This window comes from Megalobrama amblycephala, linkage group LG3, assembly GCF_018812025.1.
Source record: "Megalobrama amblycephala isolate DHTTF-2021 linkage group LG3, ASM1881202v1, whole genome shotgun sequence".
In the NCBI taxonomy this organism is placed as follows: Eukaryota; Metazoa; Chordata; class Actinopteri; order Cypriniformes; family Xenocyprididae; genus Megalobrama; species Megalobrama amblycephala.
Genome location: NC_063046.1, coordinates 11095460 through 11116980, shown reverse-complemented (window position 1 = coordinate 11116980; position 21521 = coordinate 11095460). Strand labels below are relative to the sequence as shown.

Genomic DNA, 21521 nt, shown 5'->3' with positions numbered 1-21521 from the left:
AGGGTTAGTTCACACTAAAATGAAAATTCTGTCATTAATTACTCACTCTCATGTCGTTCCACACGAGTAAGGCTTTCATTTATCTGCTGAACACAAATCAAGATCTTTTTGAAGACAGAATGCGGTCAGATTTCCTTCCATATACTGCCTTTGTAACTACCACTTTGACTCTTCAAAAACTTCATAAAGAGATCAGAAAACGAATCCATATGAATCACGCAGATTAGTCTAAATTTTCTGAAGAGAATCGATCGCTTGTTATAAAGAACAGATTTAGTTTTTGAAGCGTCAAAGTGGTAGTTACAAAGGCAGTCTATGAAAGGAAATTTGACAGCATTCTGTCATCAAAAAGATCTTTATTTGTCCTCCGAAGATGAACGAAAGTCTTACGGGTGTGGAACGACATGAGGGTGAGTAATTAATGACAGAATTTTCATTTTGGGGTGAACTAACCTTTTAATAGGACTTGGGAACAACAAGTTGTCTCAGAGAGTGAGTCGTTCATTTTGTGTTGACCGTGCATGTGCAACATCCCATAGGTTCTGATCAGGAAACAGAAATGATTGAACGAGTCGTTCGTTCATTATGTCACAGACCCATAGGCCGAATGCAGAAACAGAAATGGATTAGTTCATCTCTCAAGTCTTCTGGTCTGAGTACTTCATTCTTTTTTCATGTGACGTGTCAGCCGTATTGGATACAGAAATTTATTTAATTCACAACCATCCTTACAAACATGTACGTAGTTATTTTTTTAGTTTAGGTTTTTGTTTTTTTTTGCTAGTATAATATTATTTTATTTTATAAAAATAAAATTAAGACTGGACATATTGGTCTAATATTTTTTACTTTAATATTTTTCAGAAGGGACAGTGGCATAACATAAATGTTTATTGCACATATCTTTTGCTAATTATGATAATTCCTAAATATAATACAACAAACAGTCAATAGTAATACAAATGTAATGTAAGAACAAAGGACTCAGACCCGAAGACTCGAGAGATGAACTAATCATTTCTGTTTCCAGTACTGCAATTTTATATGGGGCTGTCATGTCGGGCCCCCCTGCTTGAGAAATCAACAAAAATCAACATTCAATCAATTAAAGTATATTTTTACTCAAAATTTCTCTCAACTCTTGCCTAGCATTTTGAATTTTATAGCTTAGTTATAAAGTTCTGGGGTTGTCTTATCTGATTGCGATGCTGTCTCAAGAGTTTGGCCAAATAAGGTATCTTAGAAGGTTGCATAGTGTTGCTGCCACAGATGTTGCCTTTAATGCTAAGCTAAAGCTCACTAGATTTTGGAACAGAGCTAATGTGTGACTTTAAGGGTGATTAAAATCTTTCAATCTGATCTGTGTTCATACAGCTGCCATAAAATGACAGCCTCATTCTGCTTCTCATGGGAGAAAACAAATAACTACTACATGCATATCACATTCACTTCTTTAAATGGACCACACAGCTGTACACACCACCCATTTCCACAAACTCACCCGTTTTGAGTGACGAGGCATTGCCGCAGCCCAAGCTTGCGGAAGATGTCCACCACAATTTCCATGGGCGTGTGGTCAGTGACCGTGAAGGGGCTGAGGTCCAAGATGCTGTGCAGTTTGACTGCGGGAACGGCATTGAGTGATGCGGGCGGATCACATTCAGTGAACAGGACAGCAGACACGCTGACAACACCCTCCTGATGCCGCCGTGCATTTTCTGAGATGATTGAGTGAAAGATATACAGGAAAAACACAAAAACAGGAAAATTAACAGGATAAACGCAACAATTCTTGCACATAAGAATTGGCTGAAATTACTGCTTCCAATCTTATTGGCTGGCTGCTCTAAATCATATTGTAATAAGGGCACACAAGTTTTTAATCAGTCAGCCAAGAAACAAAGTTGTGCATACAAAATCTTTGTGCTATCAACTGACAGATATTCAAGAGTTTGGTCTGAGACATTTAGTAGCAAGAGAAAGAGATATTCTCAGGCATGGCTTCATTTCCCTAAATATCAGAAAAATATATAGAAACTGCTTTCAGACTGTGGTGGGTTGCATCAGTCAGTTGGCTGGTTTTTAAGACTCCTAACAGTCAAACTGATGTCATATATTTGTTTATTCTACCATACAAAAGTTACGATTTTGTTATATTTTTGAAAAGAAGTAATTTGCTCAGCAAGGCTCTATTTTTTATTACAAAAAATACAGTAAAATCAGTAACGGTGTGAAATAATATTATTAAAATTTAATTTATTTTAAAATGTAATTTATTCCTGTGATGGCAAAGCTGAATTTTCAGCATCTTTACTCCAGTGTTCAGTGTCACACAATCCTTCAGAAATCATTCTAATATGTTGATTTGGTGTTCAAGAAACATTTCTTATTATTAATGTTACAAAAATGCACAACTGTTTTCAACAATAAGTCTTTACTGGGTCATTCTGTGTCAATTCAACCAGAGGTTCCCAGCTTTCTGTAGAAAGACAAACATAAATAGTGCTGAAAGCCAAACAAATAAATGTATATTTACTGAGTAATCCACTATTTTGTAGAGGGTCAAAATGAGATTTGGAGCCAAATTAGAGGGATGTAAAAATGACTTTAGAGAGATGGCAGTATCATTATTTTATTTTTACAGAGAGATTGGTAGGTCTCTTAGTAAAATCTGTTGAATTTAGCAATCTTGGTTTCATTATATGCCAAAAGTGACAGTTCAAAAATGGCAAAAAACACATATTGTGTTTTTTTGTTGTCGTTGTTCTTGTTTTGTCTCAAGTTTGCATGCCTGTAACTCAAGAAGTATTAAAGATATCATAATATCCTTTTATTGATTCTGGTTCTTAACTAATTTTCCTTTTGGTATCTTCATTTTAAAGGCCCTTGATGGTTCATTCCCAGATATATGGTACAATGGTAAATTGCACACATTTTCAGTGGTCAAAAACCAATTGTGGGTCACTTTGCATACAGCTGACACTTTAGAGGAATATCTAAATAACAAATAATGTTAAAACTGTAAAACTGTATCTCATTTTTTTTTTCTATCAGCTCAACCTGTGAGTGCCATAAATGTTCTTTTTCTAAAGAAACTCTTTAACTCTAAATGTATTCTTAATATCCGTCTAGATTCTCATTCTTAATAAACCTTTCTATTGGAATCTTCATTTTTAAAGGCCCTATATAGTCCAGTCCCATAGATATTGAGACCCCAATTTGACTCCATGTCCAAATTGTTGAAATTTACCCATTTTCAATGGTCCAGAACCAAATGTATGTAACGTTTTAATCAGCTGATAGTTATTGTATTTAAACAAGTATATCTGAAAACAAATAACACTGATTCTAGAATGTATCTTGTTTCCCTCTTTTAAAACAATACAACATACCTCTCTGAGTGCCAAAAAGATTTTCCCAAAGTTTACATGTGTTTAATTCAAGAAGTGTTAAATATATCTTAATGTCATTTTAGATTCTTGTTCTTATGAAACTTTTCTTTTGGAATCTTCATTTTAATTCAATCTCATAGATATTGGGATGTCAATGCAGTAACGTGTAGTTCTGATACTGCATATGTAAACTCTTGGTACCTTCAGAAGCTGTTAAAATCCCATCTTCCAAAATATCCATAAAACTGATTCAAATATAGATTCTTATAAATACACTTCTGAGAGCAAGTTAATTTGCCTCAACCATTTCAGTGGATTTTGGTACTCAGAGAGTTAAATTTTATGCAATTTTTTGATAGAGGGAAACAAGATAAATTTGTAGTTTAAACATTATTCTTCAGACATTCCTCTTTAAATGCAATAAGAGACCTACCAATCTCTGTGTTATAATAAAATAATGATGCTGCCATCTCTCTAAAGTCATTTTTACATCCCTCTAATTTGGCTCCAAATCTCAGGTGAAAATTGTCATTTTGACCCTCTACAAAATAGTGGATTACTCAGTAAATATACATATGTGACATATAGGGCCCCATTTTAATGATCTAAGTGCATGGTCTAAAGTACATGGCACAAGTGCACTTAGATGTCCAAATCCACTTTTGCTGGTTATATATATATATATATATATATATATATATATATATATATATATATATATATATATATATATATATATATATATATATATATATATATATATATATACATATATATACACACACATACATACAGTACAGTCCAAAAGTTTGGAACCACTAAGATTTTTAATGTTTTTAAAAGAAGTTTCGTCTGCTCACCAAGGCTACATTTATTTAATTAAAAATACAGTAAAAAACAGTAATATTGTGAAATATTATTACAATTTAAATAACTGTGTACTATTTAAATATATTTGACAAAGTAATTTATTCCTGTGATGCAAAGCTGAATTTTCAGCATCGTTACTCCAGTCTTCAGTGTCACATGATCCTTCAGAAATCATTCTAATATGCTGATTTGCTGCTCAATAAACATTTATGATTATTTTCAATGTTGAAAACAGTTGTGTACTTTTTTTTTTCAGGATTCCTTGATGAATAGAAAGTTCAAAAGAACAGCATTTATCTGAAATACAAAGCTTCTGTAGCATTATACACTACCGTTCAAAAGTTTGGGGTCAGTAAGAATTTTTATTTTTATTTTTTTGAAAGGAAATGAAAGAAATGAATACTTTTATTCAGCAAGGATGCATTAAATCAATCAAAAGACATTTATAATGTTACAAAAGATTAGATTTCAGATAAACACTGTTCTTTTGAACTTTCTATTCATCAAATAATCCTGAAAAAAAATATTGTACACAAATATTTTGTACAATTGTACACATTAAATGTTTCTTGAGCAGCAGATCAGCATATTAGAATGATTTCTGAAGGATCATGTGACACTGAAGACTGGAGTAATGATGCTGAAAATTCAGCTTTGATCACAGGAATAAATTACTTTGTGAAATATATTTAAATAGTACACAGTTATTTTAAATTGTAATAATATTTCACAATATTACTGTTTTTTACTGTATTTTTAATTAAATAAATGTAGCCTTGGTGAGCAGACGAAACTTCTTTTAAAAACATTAAAAATCTTAGTGGTTCCAAACTTTTGGACTGCACTGTATATATATATATATATATATATATATATATTGCGCCATTGACCAGGTTTCAGTTGGTCAATGGCGCAGTATATTTCAGTTGCCTCAAAATAGCAACACGCCAACAATGTGCCTGAACACACCTCGTTTTCAGACCAGCATGCCCATGGGCGCATAAATGGGTGCAAATGCATTAGCTATTTAAACAATGTGGTGCAGGACATGAAAATGATAAATGCGTTGGGCTGAAACTAGCAAAAAACACTTGTGTTGCACCTGGCACCACATTGCACAGGGTATGTGATAGGGCCCGTAATATTTTTGGCTTTCATCGCTATTTATGTTTGGGGAAGTTTCCAAAATTTGGTTGATTTGACACGGAATGACCCCATTGTCACTTTTGGTCAATTTAATGTACCCTTGTTGAATAAAAATATTAGTGCCAAAAAAAAAAAAACAAAGTTTTACTGACCCCAAACTTTTGAACGGTACTGCGTACACATATATTCTCCTATTTTTAGACTAAGAAAACCTTGTAAACTGTAAATATGTGGAGCACAGAATAAAAACAAATACTAACCTAAAGATATGACCAGATCCCTCCTCAACACAAAGCCCACCAATCTCTGAGACTGATGTGAGATCACCACAGGAAAGCCACTATAGGTGGTGTCTAAGATGAGTCTCTCCACCTCTTCTACAGTCATTCCACTTTGTGACAGCACAGACAGCGGTGGGCCGCTCGGTCGTGGCCGCATCACATCCGTGGCAAGAGTCTTGTGGCGAAATTCCTCTTTGGCCTCCAAGAAGGGGTAACCGTTAAGACGGATGTGGGCCTCGTAGATGCCCTCACGACCCAGAGCATCTGCGACCCATTTGCTGGTCATGGCAGCAGCCATGAGGGGCACAATGTATTCTAAACCTCCCGTCAGCTCGAACATAATGACCACCAGGGATACTGTCATACGTGTCACACCACCTAGAGTGGGAAAAAAAAAAATCATGCTTACTAAACTGGCAATGCAGCAGAATTATAGCCAGATGTGGCAATTGAATAGTTTCTAATGCAAATAACAACCTAGCAACACATTACTTTTGTTACAAGATGGTGCACTGCAAAAAATGCTGTTCTTACTTAGAATTTTTGTCTTGTTTCTAGCCAAAATATCTTAAAGTTCTTAAATCAAGAAGCATTTTCTTGACAAGTACAAATTATTTTCTTGTTTTCAGGAAAAATAAGTCAAAATTAAGTACGTTTTTCCTTAAAACAAGCAAAATAATCTGCCAATGGGGTAAGCAAATTAATCTTCTTTCAAACCAAGAATAAGATATATTATCTTGTTTTCAGTTTGGACTATTTTGCTTACCCCATTGGCAGATTATTTTGCTTGTTTTAAGGAAAAACGTACTTAATTTTGACTTATTTTTCCTGAAAACAAGAAAATAATTTGTACTTGTCAAGAAAATGCTTCTTGATTTAAGAACTTTAAGATATTTTGACTAGAAACAAGACAAAAATTCTAAGTAAGAACAGCATTTTTTGCAGTGTGTTTAATAAAGATTTAAACCACTAACCATAAGTATGAACAACAGTAATGGTGAAGCTTGCCTTAGCAAGCACCAATAATTAGGATGTATAAATGAAATAGTTCATTAAATGTGTGAGAGTCAATGACTAAGAAAGGTCAAGCTATGTTCATGAAAGCCAACATTAAATGCTTCTGCATGGAAGACCACACAAAACAATTTGGTTTTAACTGCAAAGTGAAAAATAAATCATCTGGAAAATGAATCCATTTCTGAGAAATGGAACTAAATCATCCCTCACCCAGACAGGCTGCTGCGCCCACCATGGCGTAGAGGCCCGGCGTGATGCAGTCCGCCCCAGGAGAGCACCATCTTCTGAAAACATTCCAGTCGTGGTGGTAGATGGCCAGCTGCTCCATGCCCACACCAAGAAGTCTGCCGGCTATAGCCCCCACCGCCATACTGGGGATGAACAGACCGGATGGCACCTAAGAACAAAGAATAAGACAAAAGAAATAGATAAATAAGGCAGAGCTTACTAGATATGCAAGCAGTGATTTGACAACTTCAAGAAGGTTTGAAGGTTTTATCGTGACAAGGACTGGATCGATGTACTTCTGAATTGGAACCCTAGGTAACAAATAGCCTCAGATGATGAATTTCTATAGGTAATGAAATCAAGGAAAACTAAATAACATGTAATTGTTGGGTCCAAATTTATTTGGATGACATTTGAAATAAAATCAAATAAAACCAAACACATTTTTGGGGGGGTATCTCATTAAAATGTTGAAATGTGAAAAAAGCCTGCCAAACTAACTGGGAAACTCAATTTTGTTGTCATGTGGGGAAAAAAAAAAACCTCACAAAACTTTATAATTTTCTATTTAATGGAAATTTCCAAAATGATACTGTAACTGTACCATGGTAAATGTGTGGTGCTTTGGCTATTATTATATTGTATAAACGATTTGGCCCTCTAGTGGTTGAGGAATAAAACTGCAATTTACTCATGGAGGTAAAAACTAACTCTTAAGGACATTTTTGTCTTTTTTTATTCATTTATTTGTTTATTTAATCATTTTGCCTGTGTTAATGACAACTGCATTCATTTTGGCACAAGTGTTCATTAATATTGGAATTCTCCTTTCATCTATTTTACACTAGTGACACAAAATAGTTACACTTAGGACCTTAAGGACAATAATGTCCCCATTGAAACCCATTAAAACTGCAATTTTTAATCCAAGAGACATTTAACTATAAAATGATGCAGTCTTTGTCATTAGGCTTTTTTTCTTATAATTTTTACTATTTTTTACAATGTCTCAGGTTTGGCCTATAAAGCAAATACTCACCCTTTTTCCTGTTTTCTGCTTCTGCGTATTATAGATGAATTATGCTGCTATAATTGTGTGGGTGTGATGGTATGAATGTCAGTGTGGTTTGTATGTACGAGACAAGAGTTTGTTTTGCAGTCAAAACACATCTAGGTCGGTTACCTTCATGCCAAACGTAGCCACAGTGATGAACATCTTAAAGACCAGTGCAAGAGCTAGCAGCAACATCGCTGTATAGAGCCCTGGCCCTGCCGGACGATCCGCCAGACCGTTAGAGACCGTATCATTAACACTTCCTGTTCTGCTTCCACTGTAGTCGCAGATTTTCGAAGAGTCCAGCAGACCACAATCGTTGAACAGCTCGGAGATCAGTTGGCTGCCGCTCATCCGAGTGTACTCATTCGGGAACGATAGCAATGCTGTGATCAGGGTGACCAACAGAACCTCGAGGACAGGGTAGTGCCCAAGGCAGCTGTTCTTTCGGAGACGGCACCAGGCGATGTTAGCACGGATGAAGAAAGCCCCCCAAAAGCCACCAAAGATGCCAAGAAATATGAAAGGTATGAGTTCTAGAAAATGCCAGGGAGTGTGGAACTCCACGTAGAAAAGGACCAGACGGCTGTTGCCGAAGGGATTAATGGAGCGAAGGGTGAATGCTGCAACCAGAGCAGCGAAGAACGAACGCCACAGAGTCTTCAGGGGGAAGTAGTAGCTGACCTGAAAAAGAAAATGTGAGAGAAATATGTCGCTGTTAGATGTTAGAACAACATTCAGCAGATGTTTTCAACATTGATAATAGACCAGTTATGTCAATTGCAGTTGCGCGCATATTGTGGTGGCAGAAATCAGTGGTAACAAGTGGAGGAAACCGCAAAAATCATTATAAGAGACAAAAAAAAAAAAGTGTTATTGTGCCAATGTGCCTTTGAATGTCAGAATCAGAATGCAAAAAAGATGGTCTTGATTTTCATAGAATACCGTCGTTGAAGACACCCTTTGAAGCTAAATGCAGATGTTTATGGTTGCAAACCATTAAATAGACAGATTGATGAAACGTGATGATTTGTCTACTATTAAAGCATGAATTTGATTTAAACAATAGATCTACATAATATTCACATACACAGTTCATTGGGGACATAATCTATTAGCCCTACAGTTACAGCATGAAATATTTAAATCTACAACATTTTACATAGGAAACATTTAGACCTATAATATTTTTATCTCACAATTCTGACTTTTTTCTTGCAAGGCTGCAGGATATAAAGACACAAGTTTATATCTCGCAGACCTAATTTTTCTTCTCAGAATTGTGAGATATAAACTCTACTTTTACCAATTATTCTTTTACATATAATTATTATTTGTAAACACCCAAATGGTTTATAAGAAAAATGTTTCTTGAGCAGCAAATCAGCATATTAGAATAATTTCTGAAAGATCACGTGACGCTGACTGCTGAAAATTCAGCTCTCCCATTACAGGAATTATATTTTAAAATATATTAAAATAGAAAACTGTTATTTTAAATTGTAATATTTCACAACATTACTGTTTGCTGTATTTTCATCAAATAAATGTAGTCATGTGAACATATCAGACTTCTTTCAAAAAAAAAATTATAAATTTATAAATAAATCTTTCCAACCCCAAATGTTTGAATGGTAGTGCACATGTGAATCTGCTCTTTTTAGGATGTTTATCAGATGTTTGTGTGCCAATAGTGTGACTTGTTTTTTTCCTCTTTCTTTCAAAATGCATTAAAAATGTAATACATACAGAAAGTCAAATGGCAAGAATACATCTATGATATATCTTCGTTTTAAATTCAAACATTTTTTGTTAGAAATAAAGTTTCAGGTTTCAATAAAGAAATTTCAGGGTATTTTAACCAATTAAATAGCAGTGAAGCTGTTTTATTTTATCATATTAATAATTTCTGAAAATATCTTGTTGGTCAAAATTATAACTCAATGATATATATAGACATTGAATCACACAGAAACCCCCTTTAAACACTTCAGTTATTACAATCTCAAAATAATTCCTGAACAGCCTGTCTAGGTTTATTTTGGATTTATTTGGCTATCAAAATATATAAATATATGAATCTCTTTGATTATAGCAGGACTACAGAAACATAAAGTGCTCACCTCCTCAAGACTGAAAAGCACCCCTCCAATAGGAGCACCGAATGCTACGGACACTCCCACTGCAGATGCTGCAGACAACACCTGATATACACACAAAATTAATATTTACTTCTTTTACAATCCATTCCATTCCAATTTCTTAAAGGATTAGTCCACTTTCAAATAAAATTTTCCTGATAATTTACTCACCCCCATGTCATCCAAGATGTCCATGTCGTTCTTTCTTCAGTCGAAAGAAATTAAGGTTTTTGATGAAAACATTCCAGGATTATTCTCCTTATAGTGGACTTCAATGTCTCCAAACGGTTGAAGGTCAAAATTACAGTTTCATTGCAGCTTCAAAGGGCTTTAAACGATACCAGACGAGGAATAAGGGTCTTATCAAGCGAAACAATCGGTCATTTTCGAAAAAAATGTAAACGTATATGCTTTATATAAACAAATGATCGCCTTCCAAGTGGTTCCGCTGTACTTCCTATGCCTTCCCTATTCTACTTACAGAAAAAAATTAACTGGCGCTGCGTTCATTCCGTAAGTAGAATAGGGAAGGCGTAGGACATACAGCATAATTTTTTGAAGAATACGGAAAGCGGAAGCACGTGCAAGGCAATTATTTGTGTTTATAAAGCATATACAGTTGTATTTTTTTAGAAAATGACCCATCGTTTCTCTAGATAAGACCCTTATTCCTCGTCTGGTATCGTTTAAAGCCCTTTGAAGCTGCACTGAAACTGTAATTTTGACCTTCAACCGTTTAGAGTCCATTGAAGTCCACTTCTGGGATGTTTTCATCAAAAACCTTAATTTCTTTTCGACTGAAGAAAGAAAGACATGAACATCTTGGATGGCATGAGGGTGAGTAAATTATCAGGAAAATTTTATTTGAAAGTGAACTAATCCTTTAACTAAAATGCTCAATAAAGAGCATATTCACCCTCCTAAACATTTGAACAATGAATTACACAATCCAATGATATAACTGATTCAGAAGGACAGTCTAGAGAAAGCTTCGTCTGTTCACAATTTCTATAACCAAGTTTGCACTGGCAACTTCCAGCACATCAGTCCAAGCCAAGAGGCTTGTATCAATATATTCAGTGATGGGAATAACGGCGTTATAAATAACGCGCGTTACTAACGCCGTTACTTTTTTCAGTAACGAGTAATCAAACGAATTACTTTTTCTCCCGTTACAACGCCGTTAGCGTTACTGACAAAAAAATGCCGCGTTACTATAATTGAGCTCACTGAAACGGTTTTCATCCGAGTAAGCTCTCTCTCAGCCATAGGACCTGCAAAGTTTTTTCCTCTGGTGTGTGCTGCGGTTAGTCATACACAAATATAATTTTAAACTGATAATAATGTATGATGCGCTGTGTGTGTGTCCGTCAGAGCATGCGCGCGAAGCGCGAGCTCAAACCAGAATACCCTTTTTGATGCTTGATCGAAAATATGTGAAATTAGTTTTTTTCTAGTCGACTAGTAGTTGTTCATTTAAGCTTTTAGTTGACTAATCACATTTATATTAATTTAATTTCTTAAATAATGGAGAGAATAAACCATAATAAGGAGCGTTTACATAATATAGGCTATAGCACTCAAGGGCACGCATAATTGCCATAAAGAACCGGCAAAAGTAATGATTATGAGTGTGACAAAAACAGCAAGGAGACATTTTAATTGTTTATTAATAAAGTAATGTTTTCTGAATCAGTGTCGGCTCCAAAGATGAAGTTGACATTGCTGATTCTCATTGCTGATCATCTGCTCATATGGACGCGCCTAGAGAGATAATGCACATTTCATTCGGATTAGGCTACATAATCAGAGTAGCCTCTTTCTTTTCGTGTTTAATTACTTCATTTTCGTTAAAGTAGATATTTCAAGCATTCTATAGATATATTTCTCATGTCTGCGAGGCAAGCAGCCTCTGAGTTTCGGTTCATTTAAGACGCGCTCCAGTTCACGCGCCAGTGATCGCGCCCGCGCCTCCATGTCATGATTTTATTGTCTGCTATATTTGTTTGTTATATATTAAATCCAAGCAATTGGTTGATGAAACATTGATTAAAATTAAGATACAATTTTTACAAAACGAAATTCCCTTTAAAGAGAGGCTTTCCATAAAACAAAACTTAATGAAGTGTTTAAAATCATGTCTGACCCACTCCATGTCTCCCGATATATTTGCGCATCTTGATGCATTTTACTCACGCTGTTCACTTTTCATAATCGAATAAATGGATTTAAAACATAACATAGGACTATTTAAACATAAATATGAAACTACGTTTTCTTTAATGGCTACCGACACAGTACAGAGAAATTTCATGTCGTGAGCAAGAGCGGATCATGAGTCAGGAGTCGCATCAAGAATAATTTATTCTTAGACTTATATGTAATATTGGGGGCATTCAATTTATTTGGCATATTTTTATTTATTTATTTTTTTAAAGTAACGCAATAGTTACTTTCCCTGGTAATTAGTTACTTTTATAATGATGAAACTCAGTTACTAACTCCGTTACTATTTGTGAGAAGTAACTAGTAACTATAACTAATTACTTTTTTAAAGTAACGCAATAGTTACTTTCCCTGGTAATTAGTTACTTTTATAATGATGTAACTCAGTTACTAACTCCGTTACTATTTGTGAGAAGTAACTAGTAACTATAACTAATTACTTTTTTAAAGTAACATGCCCAACACTGAATATATTACATTACAAGTTTTGATCCAAGACACAAAATTCTTTTGTTACTTTTCTGTCAGTCTATCCCACACTCTATTTTCCCTTATCTCTTCATCACTCCATTCCTCCTCTCCTTATCTCCCTCCCCAGTTTCTCTCACCTCTCGCCTCTTGGCCTCATTTCGACGGTATTTGGTGAAGAAATGGCATAGGATGTTTGCGCAGCAGCAGGCTACGTGAACCAGCGGACCCTCCTTCCCCAGACTGAGGCCAGAAGAGACGGCCAGCACCAGCGTGATGGTCTTTATGATCAAAGTCCACTTTCCCAGGTACCCACGGATTATAAAGCCACTCAGGATGGTCTTAATCTGCAAGAATTAACGATAGGTTATAAAGGATTAAAAATCATTACCAAAACCTGGCCATATAAGCAGTTTTTCTTGACATATGAACAGGTCTTAATGGATCGTTTTAAAAACAGCCATTAAAACTGTCCTTAAATCTCCTCTGACAGCTCCTCCACATGAATTTAAATTAATATTACAACTGCAATAATCTAACACAGGGTTTTGTCAGACAGACAGTGTGACTTATGTCAGAAAGCCCTTCATTGTTCTCTCTGCCAAGGTTAGAGAGCAGAAGTAATTGTGGTTGAACATCTGAAAACAGTACAGAAAACTATGTTTGTCTCTATTCACTCTCTCACTTTACTCAGACAGTTTGAAATATAAAACTGAAAAAAAGAAAAAGGTTTGAGCTATAAAACTGACTCCTAACATCTGGTTCACTATTGTCTGCTTAACAAGGAGGTGTTTTTTTAAAGTCACATTTAAAGTGAAGCTGAAGTGTGCAATTGCAAAAATAACTACATTTTTACAGTTTCTGAAGAAATTGTGATTGTACAGCTGAAGAAAAGTTGTAGGCCGGTTTGATGGTTTGATGAGAATTTGTATTTGTGGAAAGATACATGGCACATATGTGTGAGCATCTCACCTCTGGTATTCCTGAACCACAAGCGTAAGGGGCGAACGCTCTCACCAGAGTCACTGCCAGGAAGGCGAAGAGAAGAGCCCAGCACACATACATGAAATAACTCACCACATATGCACTGGCCCCCTGCAGGACACACACAGGATACAGCTGAATTTAGGAGATTTAGGAGAATATGACCTCCTAATTAAGGCTTGAAACATCATTCATATTAATATGTACATGTTTATTCTAGATTTACATGAAACGCTGGCTTAAAAGTCTTAAAAATAATGCCTCAGATCCCAATATATTGGATCCTGAAAAATAGAAATTCCTTTACTGCTGCATTTCAGAATTTGTTAATAAATGTTTAAATTCAAGGAATATATAATACCATTGCATTTTACAAAGCAATAATAAAAAAATGTATCTGAGATGAAAATACTTTACTGTAATTTCTTCAACTTTCTACATTGTAGCTTTGTTTGCATACCACAAGGGGGTGATATGAACTACTGTTCAGAAGTCTGAGGTCAGTAAGACTTTTTTAAAAGAAATTAATACTTTTATTCAGCAAGAATGCATTAAAGTGACAGTAAAGATATTTATAAAATAATTTTTAAAAATTTTATTTTAAATAAATGCTGTTCTTTTGAACTGTTCATCAAAAAATCCTGAAAAAAATGCATCACGGTTTCCACAAAAATTAAGCAGCACAACTGTTTTCATTGATAATAAGAAAAAACAAATGTTTCTTGAGCAGCAAATCAGCAAATTAGAATGATTTCTGATGGATCATGTGACACTGAACACTGGAGTAATGATGTTGAAAATTCAGCTTTGCCATCTCAAGAATACATTACATTTTGAAATATATTAAATCAAGTCAAGCCACCTTTATTTATATAGCGCTTTTTACAATGCAGATTGTGTCAAAGCAGCTTTACAGTGATAACTGCTATATAATTTTGGCTGCACAGCAGCTCCAGCTTAAGTAAATTCATTATTGATTCATTTCGTTGTAAGAATCAATAGTTATTAATTTAATTCATTTATCTATATCAGCACTGTAGTAAACAGTGATGTCATCATCCAGCTCAGTTCAGTTTGCATATAATGGTGTCGATGCAGGCAGATCAAAACATTGCTGAATATCAAATGTCAAGTGATAAATATCAAATGTCACACTCATTAGGAGCAGTGAGTAGTGAACACACATATCGCAAACTGTGGAATCACACCTGTAGCAGTGGGCAGCCATTTTTGCTGTGGCTTTTGTGCCCACAAAAAGTGGCTTTTTGTCAGTCTTTTGTGGCGCCCAGGGAGCATTTGGGGGTTAAAGGGTTAGTTCACCCAGAAATGAAAATTATGTCATTAATGACTCACCCTCATGTCGTTCCAAACCCGTAAGACCTCCGTTCATCTTTGGAACACAGTTTAAGATATTTTAGATTTAGTCCGAGAGCTTTCTGTCCCTCCATTGAAAATGTTTGTACGGTATACTGTCCATGTCCAGAAAGGTAATAAAAACATCATCAAAGTAGTCCATGTGACATCAGTGGGTTAGTTAGAATTTTTTGAAGCATCGAAAATACATTTTGGTCCAAAAATAACAAAAACTACGACTTTATTCAGCATTGTATTCTCTTCTGGAATCCTCATTGAATTGATTCCATTGAATTGATTCCATTGAATCCTTTCATCTGTCCGCGTTGGTAATGCACTTTTACGTCGCCGTGGTTGTTTTTGGCAATTAGGACATCCATGATATTTTAAAACATCGAAAATACATTTTGGTCCAAAAATAACAAAAACTACGACTTTATTCATCATTGTATTCTCTTCCGGGTCTGTTGTCAATCCGCGTTCACGACTCCGCTTCTTCTTCTTCTTTCCTGTTTTACGGCGGTTGGCATCCAGCTTATTGGTACATTACCGCCCCCTTCTGCTCCGGAGTGTGGTTCACGACTCAAGCAGTGACGCTGCTGAAGTGTTATCTACTGCGCCCGAGCTTCGTTTACAGTCTGAGGGAGACGCACGCTGTATTCAAGCTATTCTACATTGTTTGTATTTTGGTATTGCTATATTTTTTAAAATGGTGCGTAAGTGTGCATGTCACGGATGTCCTAATCGCCAAAAACAGCCACGGTGACGTAAAAGTGCATTACCAACGCCGACAGATGAAAGGATTCAATGGAATCAATTCAATGGAAAGGATTCCGGAAGAGAAGACAATGCTGAATAAAGTCGTAGTTTTTGTTATTTTTGGACCAAAATGTATTTTCGATGCTTCAACAAATTCTAACTAACTTACTGATGTCACATGGACTACTTTGATGATGTTTTTATTACCTTTCTGGACATGGACAGTATACCGTACATACATTTTCATTGAAGGGACAGAAAGCTCTCTGACTAAATCTAAAATATCTTAAACTGTGTTCCGAAGATGAACGGAGGTCTTACGGGTTTGGAACGACATGAGGGTGAGTCATTAATGACATAATTTTCATTTTTGGGTGAACTAACCCTTTAAAGGCAGAGGACAAATTCCAAGTATGGGTTACCATACTCGGCCTTCACGCAGTGCATTGAGCCATTTTCATAGTGGAGCCACAAAACGTTTTTCAGCCACTCTCCTTGAAACTGTAAGCCTTCTTTTCTGCTGGCAGATCCACATTCACCACAAGATCACCATCACCAACTCCAGGAGTTACATTATCTGTAACTTTAGCCAGCTTACAAAAGAAATCTCTTATATTAGTGTTCTTTTCATTTTCTCTCTTCAGCTCTTTACATTTTGCGTGCTAGTTAGCTCCCTGTCACGTGACAATGGAGCGCAATGAAAGGAAGTGATTGATGACTAATATTAATTAAAATCTGCATTAAAAGTTAAGAATGTAAAGATAAAGTGTAATTGGTTAACGGTGGACTGGTCACTGTATCAAATATTGTGCAGTAATTACTGAACCTTCTGTAGGGAAATGAAAACAGGTCGCACCACAACAATTATTTGCACTCGCACAAATGCTCCCAAATATACTTTGAGGTCGCATAGATTAAAATTCGGGAGCATATGCGACCAACATGTTTGCAACTTCGAGCCTTGGATTACACATGTAATATGGTACACTGGTAACAAGGGATCTGTGTCTCTCAATGCATCAGTGCAGGTTGAATATGGAACCAACCTCATTGACTCCAACCATGAGCTCTGCCCAGCTTTTCCACTGAGGACACTTGTCTCTTTCCTGGAAAGTGGTTTCATTGGATGTCCAGCAACAGTCCTCATGATTAAACCAGAACCCGTTCAGGCACACACCCTCTTTAAGGTCTGTCATCCAATGGGCGGCAATGTCTATACCTCCAGCCAAGGCCCCTGGTGAGGGAAGAGAAGGATATTCATCTCACATCATACAAATGTATTTTTACACAATTATCACTACTTTTTACATTTTCTAAACAGAATGTGAGTGGTGTTTGCCCATCAAAACTGCTACCATGATGTTAGGGTATTGTGGGAAGTTGCCAGAGTATGGGTATGGGGTTGCAAAGGGTGTTTTTAGCTAGGCATTTGCTTACTGGTCCCATACTCAAGTTTCTTTGATATTCTGGTTCCTAGAGACTCTGGACCTTTCTTCAGTGCAAGTTTATGGGATTTTGTTGATTTTTTTTTTTGCCTGCCAGGCTAAAATTATAGGTATGAAAGCAAAGAAAAGTAATAGCACACTTCTTATGAACTTTTGACATATCATTCTTCTCCCTATAGCACAAGTGGTGTGTGATGACGAATAATCCTTAGGGCTACGGGATTTTAAACTTCAATAGGAAAAAGAGCAATACTTATACTTAAAAAAATCATGCTTTGGTAAACTATAAAGTCATATAAATTCTTAATTATGACATAAACTACAAATATGCATCATAATTTTGACTTTTTATCTCATAATTTTTTCAATTGCATTTTTTCTCAATATGCCAGAAATGGGCTTCTATATCTTTATGACTCAACACAGTAAGTGTGGACTAACTGAGTAACGAAAATTATGTAGGTCCACTTTGATTTCAAAATCAATGTACTTTTTGCATTCAAGCTCAGGAAACAAATAGAAAGATATTAACCCTCTGGAGTCTGAGGCTGATTTGGGGCCTGGAGAAGTTTTGACATGCCCTGACATTTGTGCTTTTTTCAGTTGTTCATAAACATATTAATGACACAAGTGTCATTACACTGTATTCAGCACAAACTAGGCTACCGTAATATGTGAGGAACATGTGTGTACATGTTTGTGTTTTTGAAGGAATAACGTTTATGCGTGGTTACTGAAAAAACAAAAAACTTAAGTCACTGATATAAGGCCAATAAAAGTATATTAAATCTGTGTTCACAAGACTTTTGGGTATTGAAGGTTGTAGACTAGAGTTTTTGCTTCAAAATTATGTAAAAATTATGCTGACTACTCTTTCATTTATAACAATATACTGATTTAGTTTTTGTAAGACACTTTTTGCCAAGAAACACGGTATGCGAGGAGGCGTGAATCTCCATGAATAATGGCTCATTCTCACCTGTGAAGACAAAATAATTGAATAGTAATGACCTGAAAAGACTTGCATATTAATGAGGCATTTCAGTCAGGTAGGCTGTGAAAAAAAACTTCTGTGATGTCTCAAGCTCATCATGGTATATGAAACATACAGAAAAATATTATTACAATATAAAGTAATGGTTTTATATTATACTTTAAAATATAATGTATTTCTGTGATGCAAAGAGTCTGAATATAGGCTTTTAGTTTAAAAGCATGCACATTTGGAGAAATATAGGATTCTCATATGTTTATGTCAATTTTCTATACAGAGGAGTTCTTTATTTAATATTCATTGTTATCTCTATGAGCGCTGGTGTTTGCAATTCATACTGCAGCCGGAGGGCGCTCTGTGCATTTTAGTCCACAAATTCACCTAAGAAGAAGACGATATTCCATGAATGGTGTTTACCAATTCATACTACAGCCGGAGGGCGCTAAAGAAACAAAAACTCACTTAAAACTTATCAATAGAAGAAAACAAACAGGAATTTACTGAATGTCTTCCAGAGATCGCTAACCATGGCTTTTTCATCCAGATAAACAATTTTCAAGGCAATAAATACACGATTGAGATGATGAATGCATGTGTTGTCTCTGAATTTGCCTGTGAATAGCGCTGGCTCCGTGGGTGTGGCCGCATTAGTGGGTAATGAGCTGAATCACGGACTTCTGACATGGCTCTCTTTTCATACAGATTACATAAACACAGAATGTTTGTTTTCTGCATTCTGTGAAACCTGACATTTCAACGTTTTGTTAGACATAAGTATGATTTTTTTGTGATTAGTATTCACTAAGTTACACTTCATTTTCTGAGAACTATCAGATTGGACTTCGTTCAGAGGGAGATGAGAGATCACGCATCATGTTAGTTTTCTTTATTTTACAAAAAGCACAACATTTTGTTTTTACTCTGAGTGTATACAAATAAAAGGAGATATTCTATAGTTTCAATTGATGTATTACTTATGTCTCTATGACAAAAAATGACAGAGTATTTTAGGTCTGTTTTGCTGCAATGTGAAAAAAAAACCTGCAAAACGCGCCTGCGCGTTTTTAGACCTCAGAGTGTTAAACAATCTCAACAGCTACAAGGGCCATTTATCATTTAATTTCCAAGAGAAAGAAACCTGTCTCACTATAATCAAGCCGTGAGATGGAAGTAGGGAAATAAACAGGAAGTGGGCTGACCTGACATGAGTCCAATGAGGAGCATTAGAAGCCAGCCAGAAAAGGCATCACTGACACTGAAGAGCAAGGCTAGTGTAGACTGCTTACTCTTATTGGTGATCTGAAAGAAACACAAGGTGTTGGAGCAGGAACTGTGGGTGGAGCTTTATAAGCAGGTGGAAACCCCACTCACCTCTCTATGCCGATCTCTGTCTTTAGACTTCTCCCTAACCCAGTCGATGGTGTTGAAGTCCTCATAGGTGCCAATGCCAGGAACGGTGTCATCCATTAGATCCATCAGCTTAGGACTGTTGTGTAGTCTCCAATCAGCTTTAGAGCGGCCTACAGGGACAAAACACAACAAAAAACTCATGGGAAATTGGCAGACACTCTGCATATTTCGTGCAGCAGTGCATGCCTATGCCGTTTTGCTATTGTGAAAATAGAATGCAAATAAAATGGCAATTAAGGATGAACAATTCCCATTGTGGCCTGAGAGGAATTACAGATAAAAACACAATTACATATAGATATCGCTGACAGGGAAAAGCTAATGCAATTTGAATGAGCCAGACAGACTCAACAAAAAGAAAAGGCCTGATGTTGACCTCAAACACTGACCACAAATAACAGTGGATGAGGTTGGACAGTTGGGACAGGATACAGAGTCAATGTTACATATGTTTACACAGTACATAAAGCACTTTTATCTTATTTCTAGCATGTTTACTTAAAAACAATGACTAACCTCGAGAACACATAATTCTTTAACGGCTTCTTTAGCAAATTATTTTAGATATGTAATGGAACGTTAACGTCAATACTATGCAATCATTTTGTACGGATTAGACAGGAGATATACAGCAGATAACTAGACAGGGCTGCTTTTCCTAAAAGCATTGTAAGCCTACGATCAACTTAGCTCACAATCCAGGTCATTTTGGCTACCATCATAACTAATGTCAGTATGCAAAGAAGTCAAATGACACAATGAACTGAAACACAGGGCAAATGTTTCAGATCAAACAAGTTTAGCTGGTTTAACAGATGTAGAGTGAGAGACACCAGGCCTTCAGACAGGTTTTAAACTAATGTGTGATACAAATTGAAAGATTCAGGTTCAACTTGAAACAAGGCCTCTGCCAGCACAACAGCATTTATCATGTTTTCAACATCTGACATAAAGGACGGCAATGCTGCTGGCAATATGATGATATATAGATGTGATGACTTTTACCTTGTTACAAAAAAATTCTATTTCAAACATTTCTTTTCAATCAAAGAATCATATGACACTGAAGACTGGAGTAATGATGGTGAAAAATCAGCTTTGCCTTTAAAAAAAATTACATTGTAAATTATATTAAAATAGAAAAGTTATTTAAAAAAAAAAAATCCTAGCAACCCTAAACATTTGAACAATTGAATATATTGCAGCAAAAAAGAATGACTCTTATTAAATGACTACTGACAATATAGATGTTCTCTGAAATGTTTTTGTTCCTCCTCAACCTGAAAAAAAGAAAAATATCAACAGTGGAATTCAGTGTGAACACATTCAGCATGCTAATGTTTGAATGCAAGTCTAAATCATTCTCAATAAGGCTAAAGAGGGTTAACATGAAGATTTAGCACTCAAAATAACCAAAAGATTAGAAAATAAGGGAGAAGTGTGGAGTTTGACTAATAAGAAGTTATTTGACTCATGGTAGAAAAACATTAAGGAGGAAAAGATGTTCAAATCATGGGGGTTTAAGAGGAACAAGCAGCTCTGTGAGTCTCTGTGTGTGTTTTAGCTCAAACTAAAATGAACTCTTAATCTAGTTCCTCAGTTTCTTCTTTTGCAATGAATCCCAATGAATGCTGACCATGAGGTCATGTGACTTGTACTGATAAGGATTACTCTAGAAAGCATCATACTTCAGCAACAACTGGTAAAATGCATATAATGACACCATTTTCTTTAAGAGCTGCTGTGCAGCCAA

The 21521-nt window shown here is 35.7% G+C and overlaps 1 protein-coding gene across 2 annotated transcripts in view; it reads right to left on the bottom strand.

Moving 5' to 3' along the window:
• Positions 1-21521, bottom strand: part of clcn5b (chloride channel, voltage-sensitive 5b) — a 36154-nt gene that overhangs the window by 3066 nt on the left and 11567 nt on the right. For both annotated transcript variants that reach the window (XM_048183830.1, XM_048183831.1), the window contains exons 3-12: positions 19730-19878; positions 19558-19657; positions 16966-17153; positions 13796-13918; positions 12964-13170; positions 10112-10192; positions 8118-8672; positions 6917-7103; positions 5669-6067; positions 1502-1718 (exon numbers count right to left, since the gene is read on the bottom strand). In XM_048183830.1, the coding sequence (XP_048039787.1) occupies positions 1502-1718; positions 5669-6067; positions 6917-7103; positions 8118-8672; positions 10112-10192; positions 12964-13170; positions 13796-13918; positions 16966-17153; positions 19558-19657; positions 19730-19878 (2206 nt within the window). The remainder of the gene's footprint in view (positions 1-1501; positions 1719-5668; positions 6068-6916; positions 7104-8117; positions 8673-10111; positions 10193-12963; positions 13171-13795; positions 13919-16965; positions 17154-19557; positions 19658-19729; positions 19879-21521) is intronic.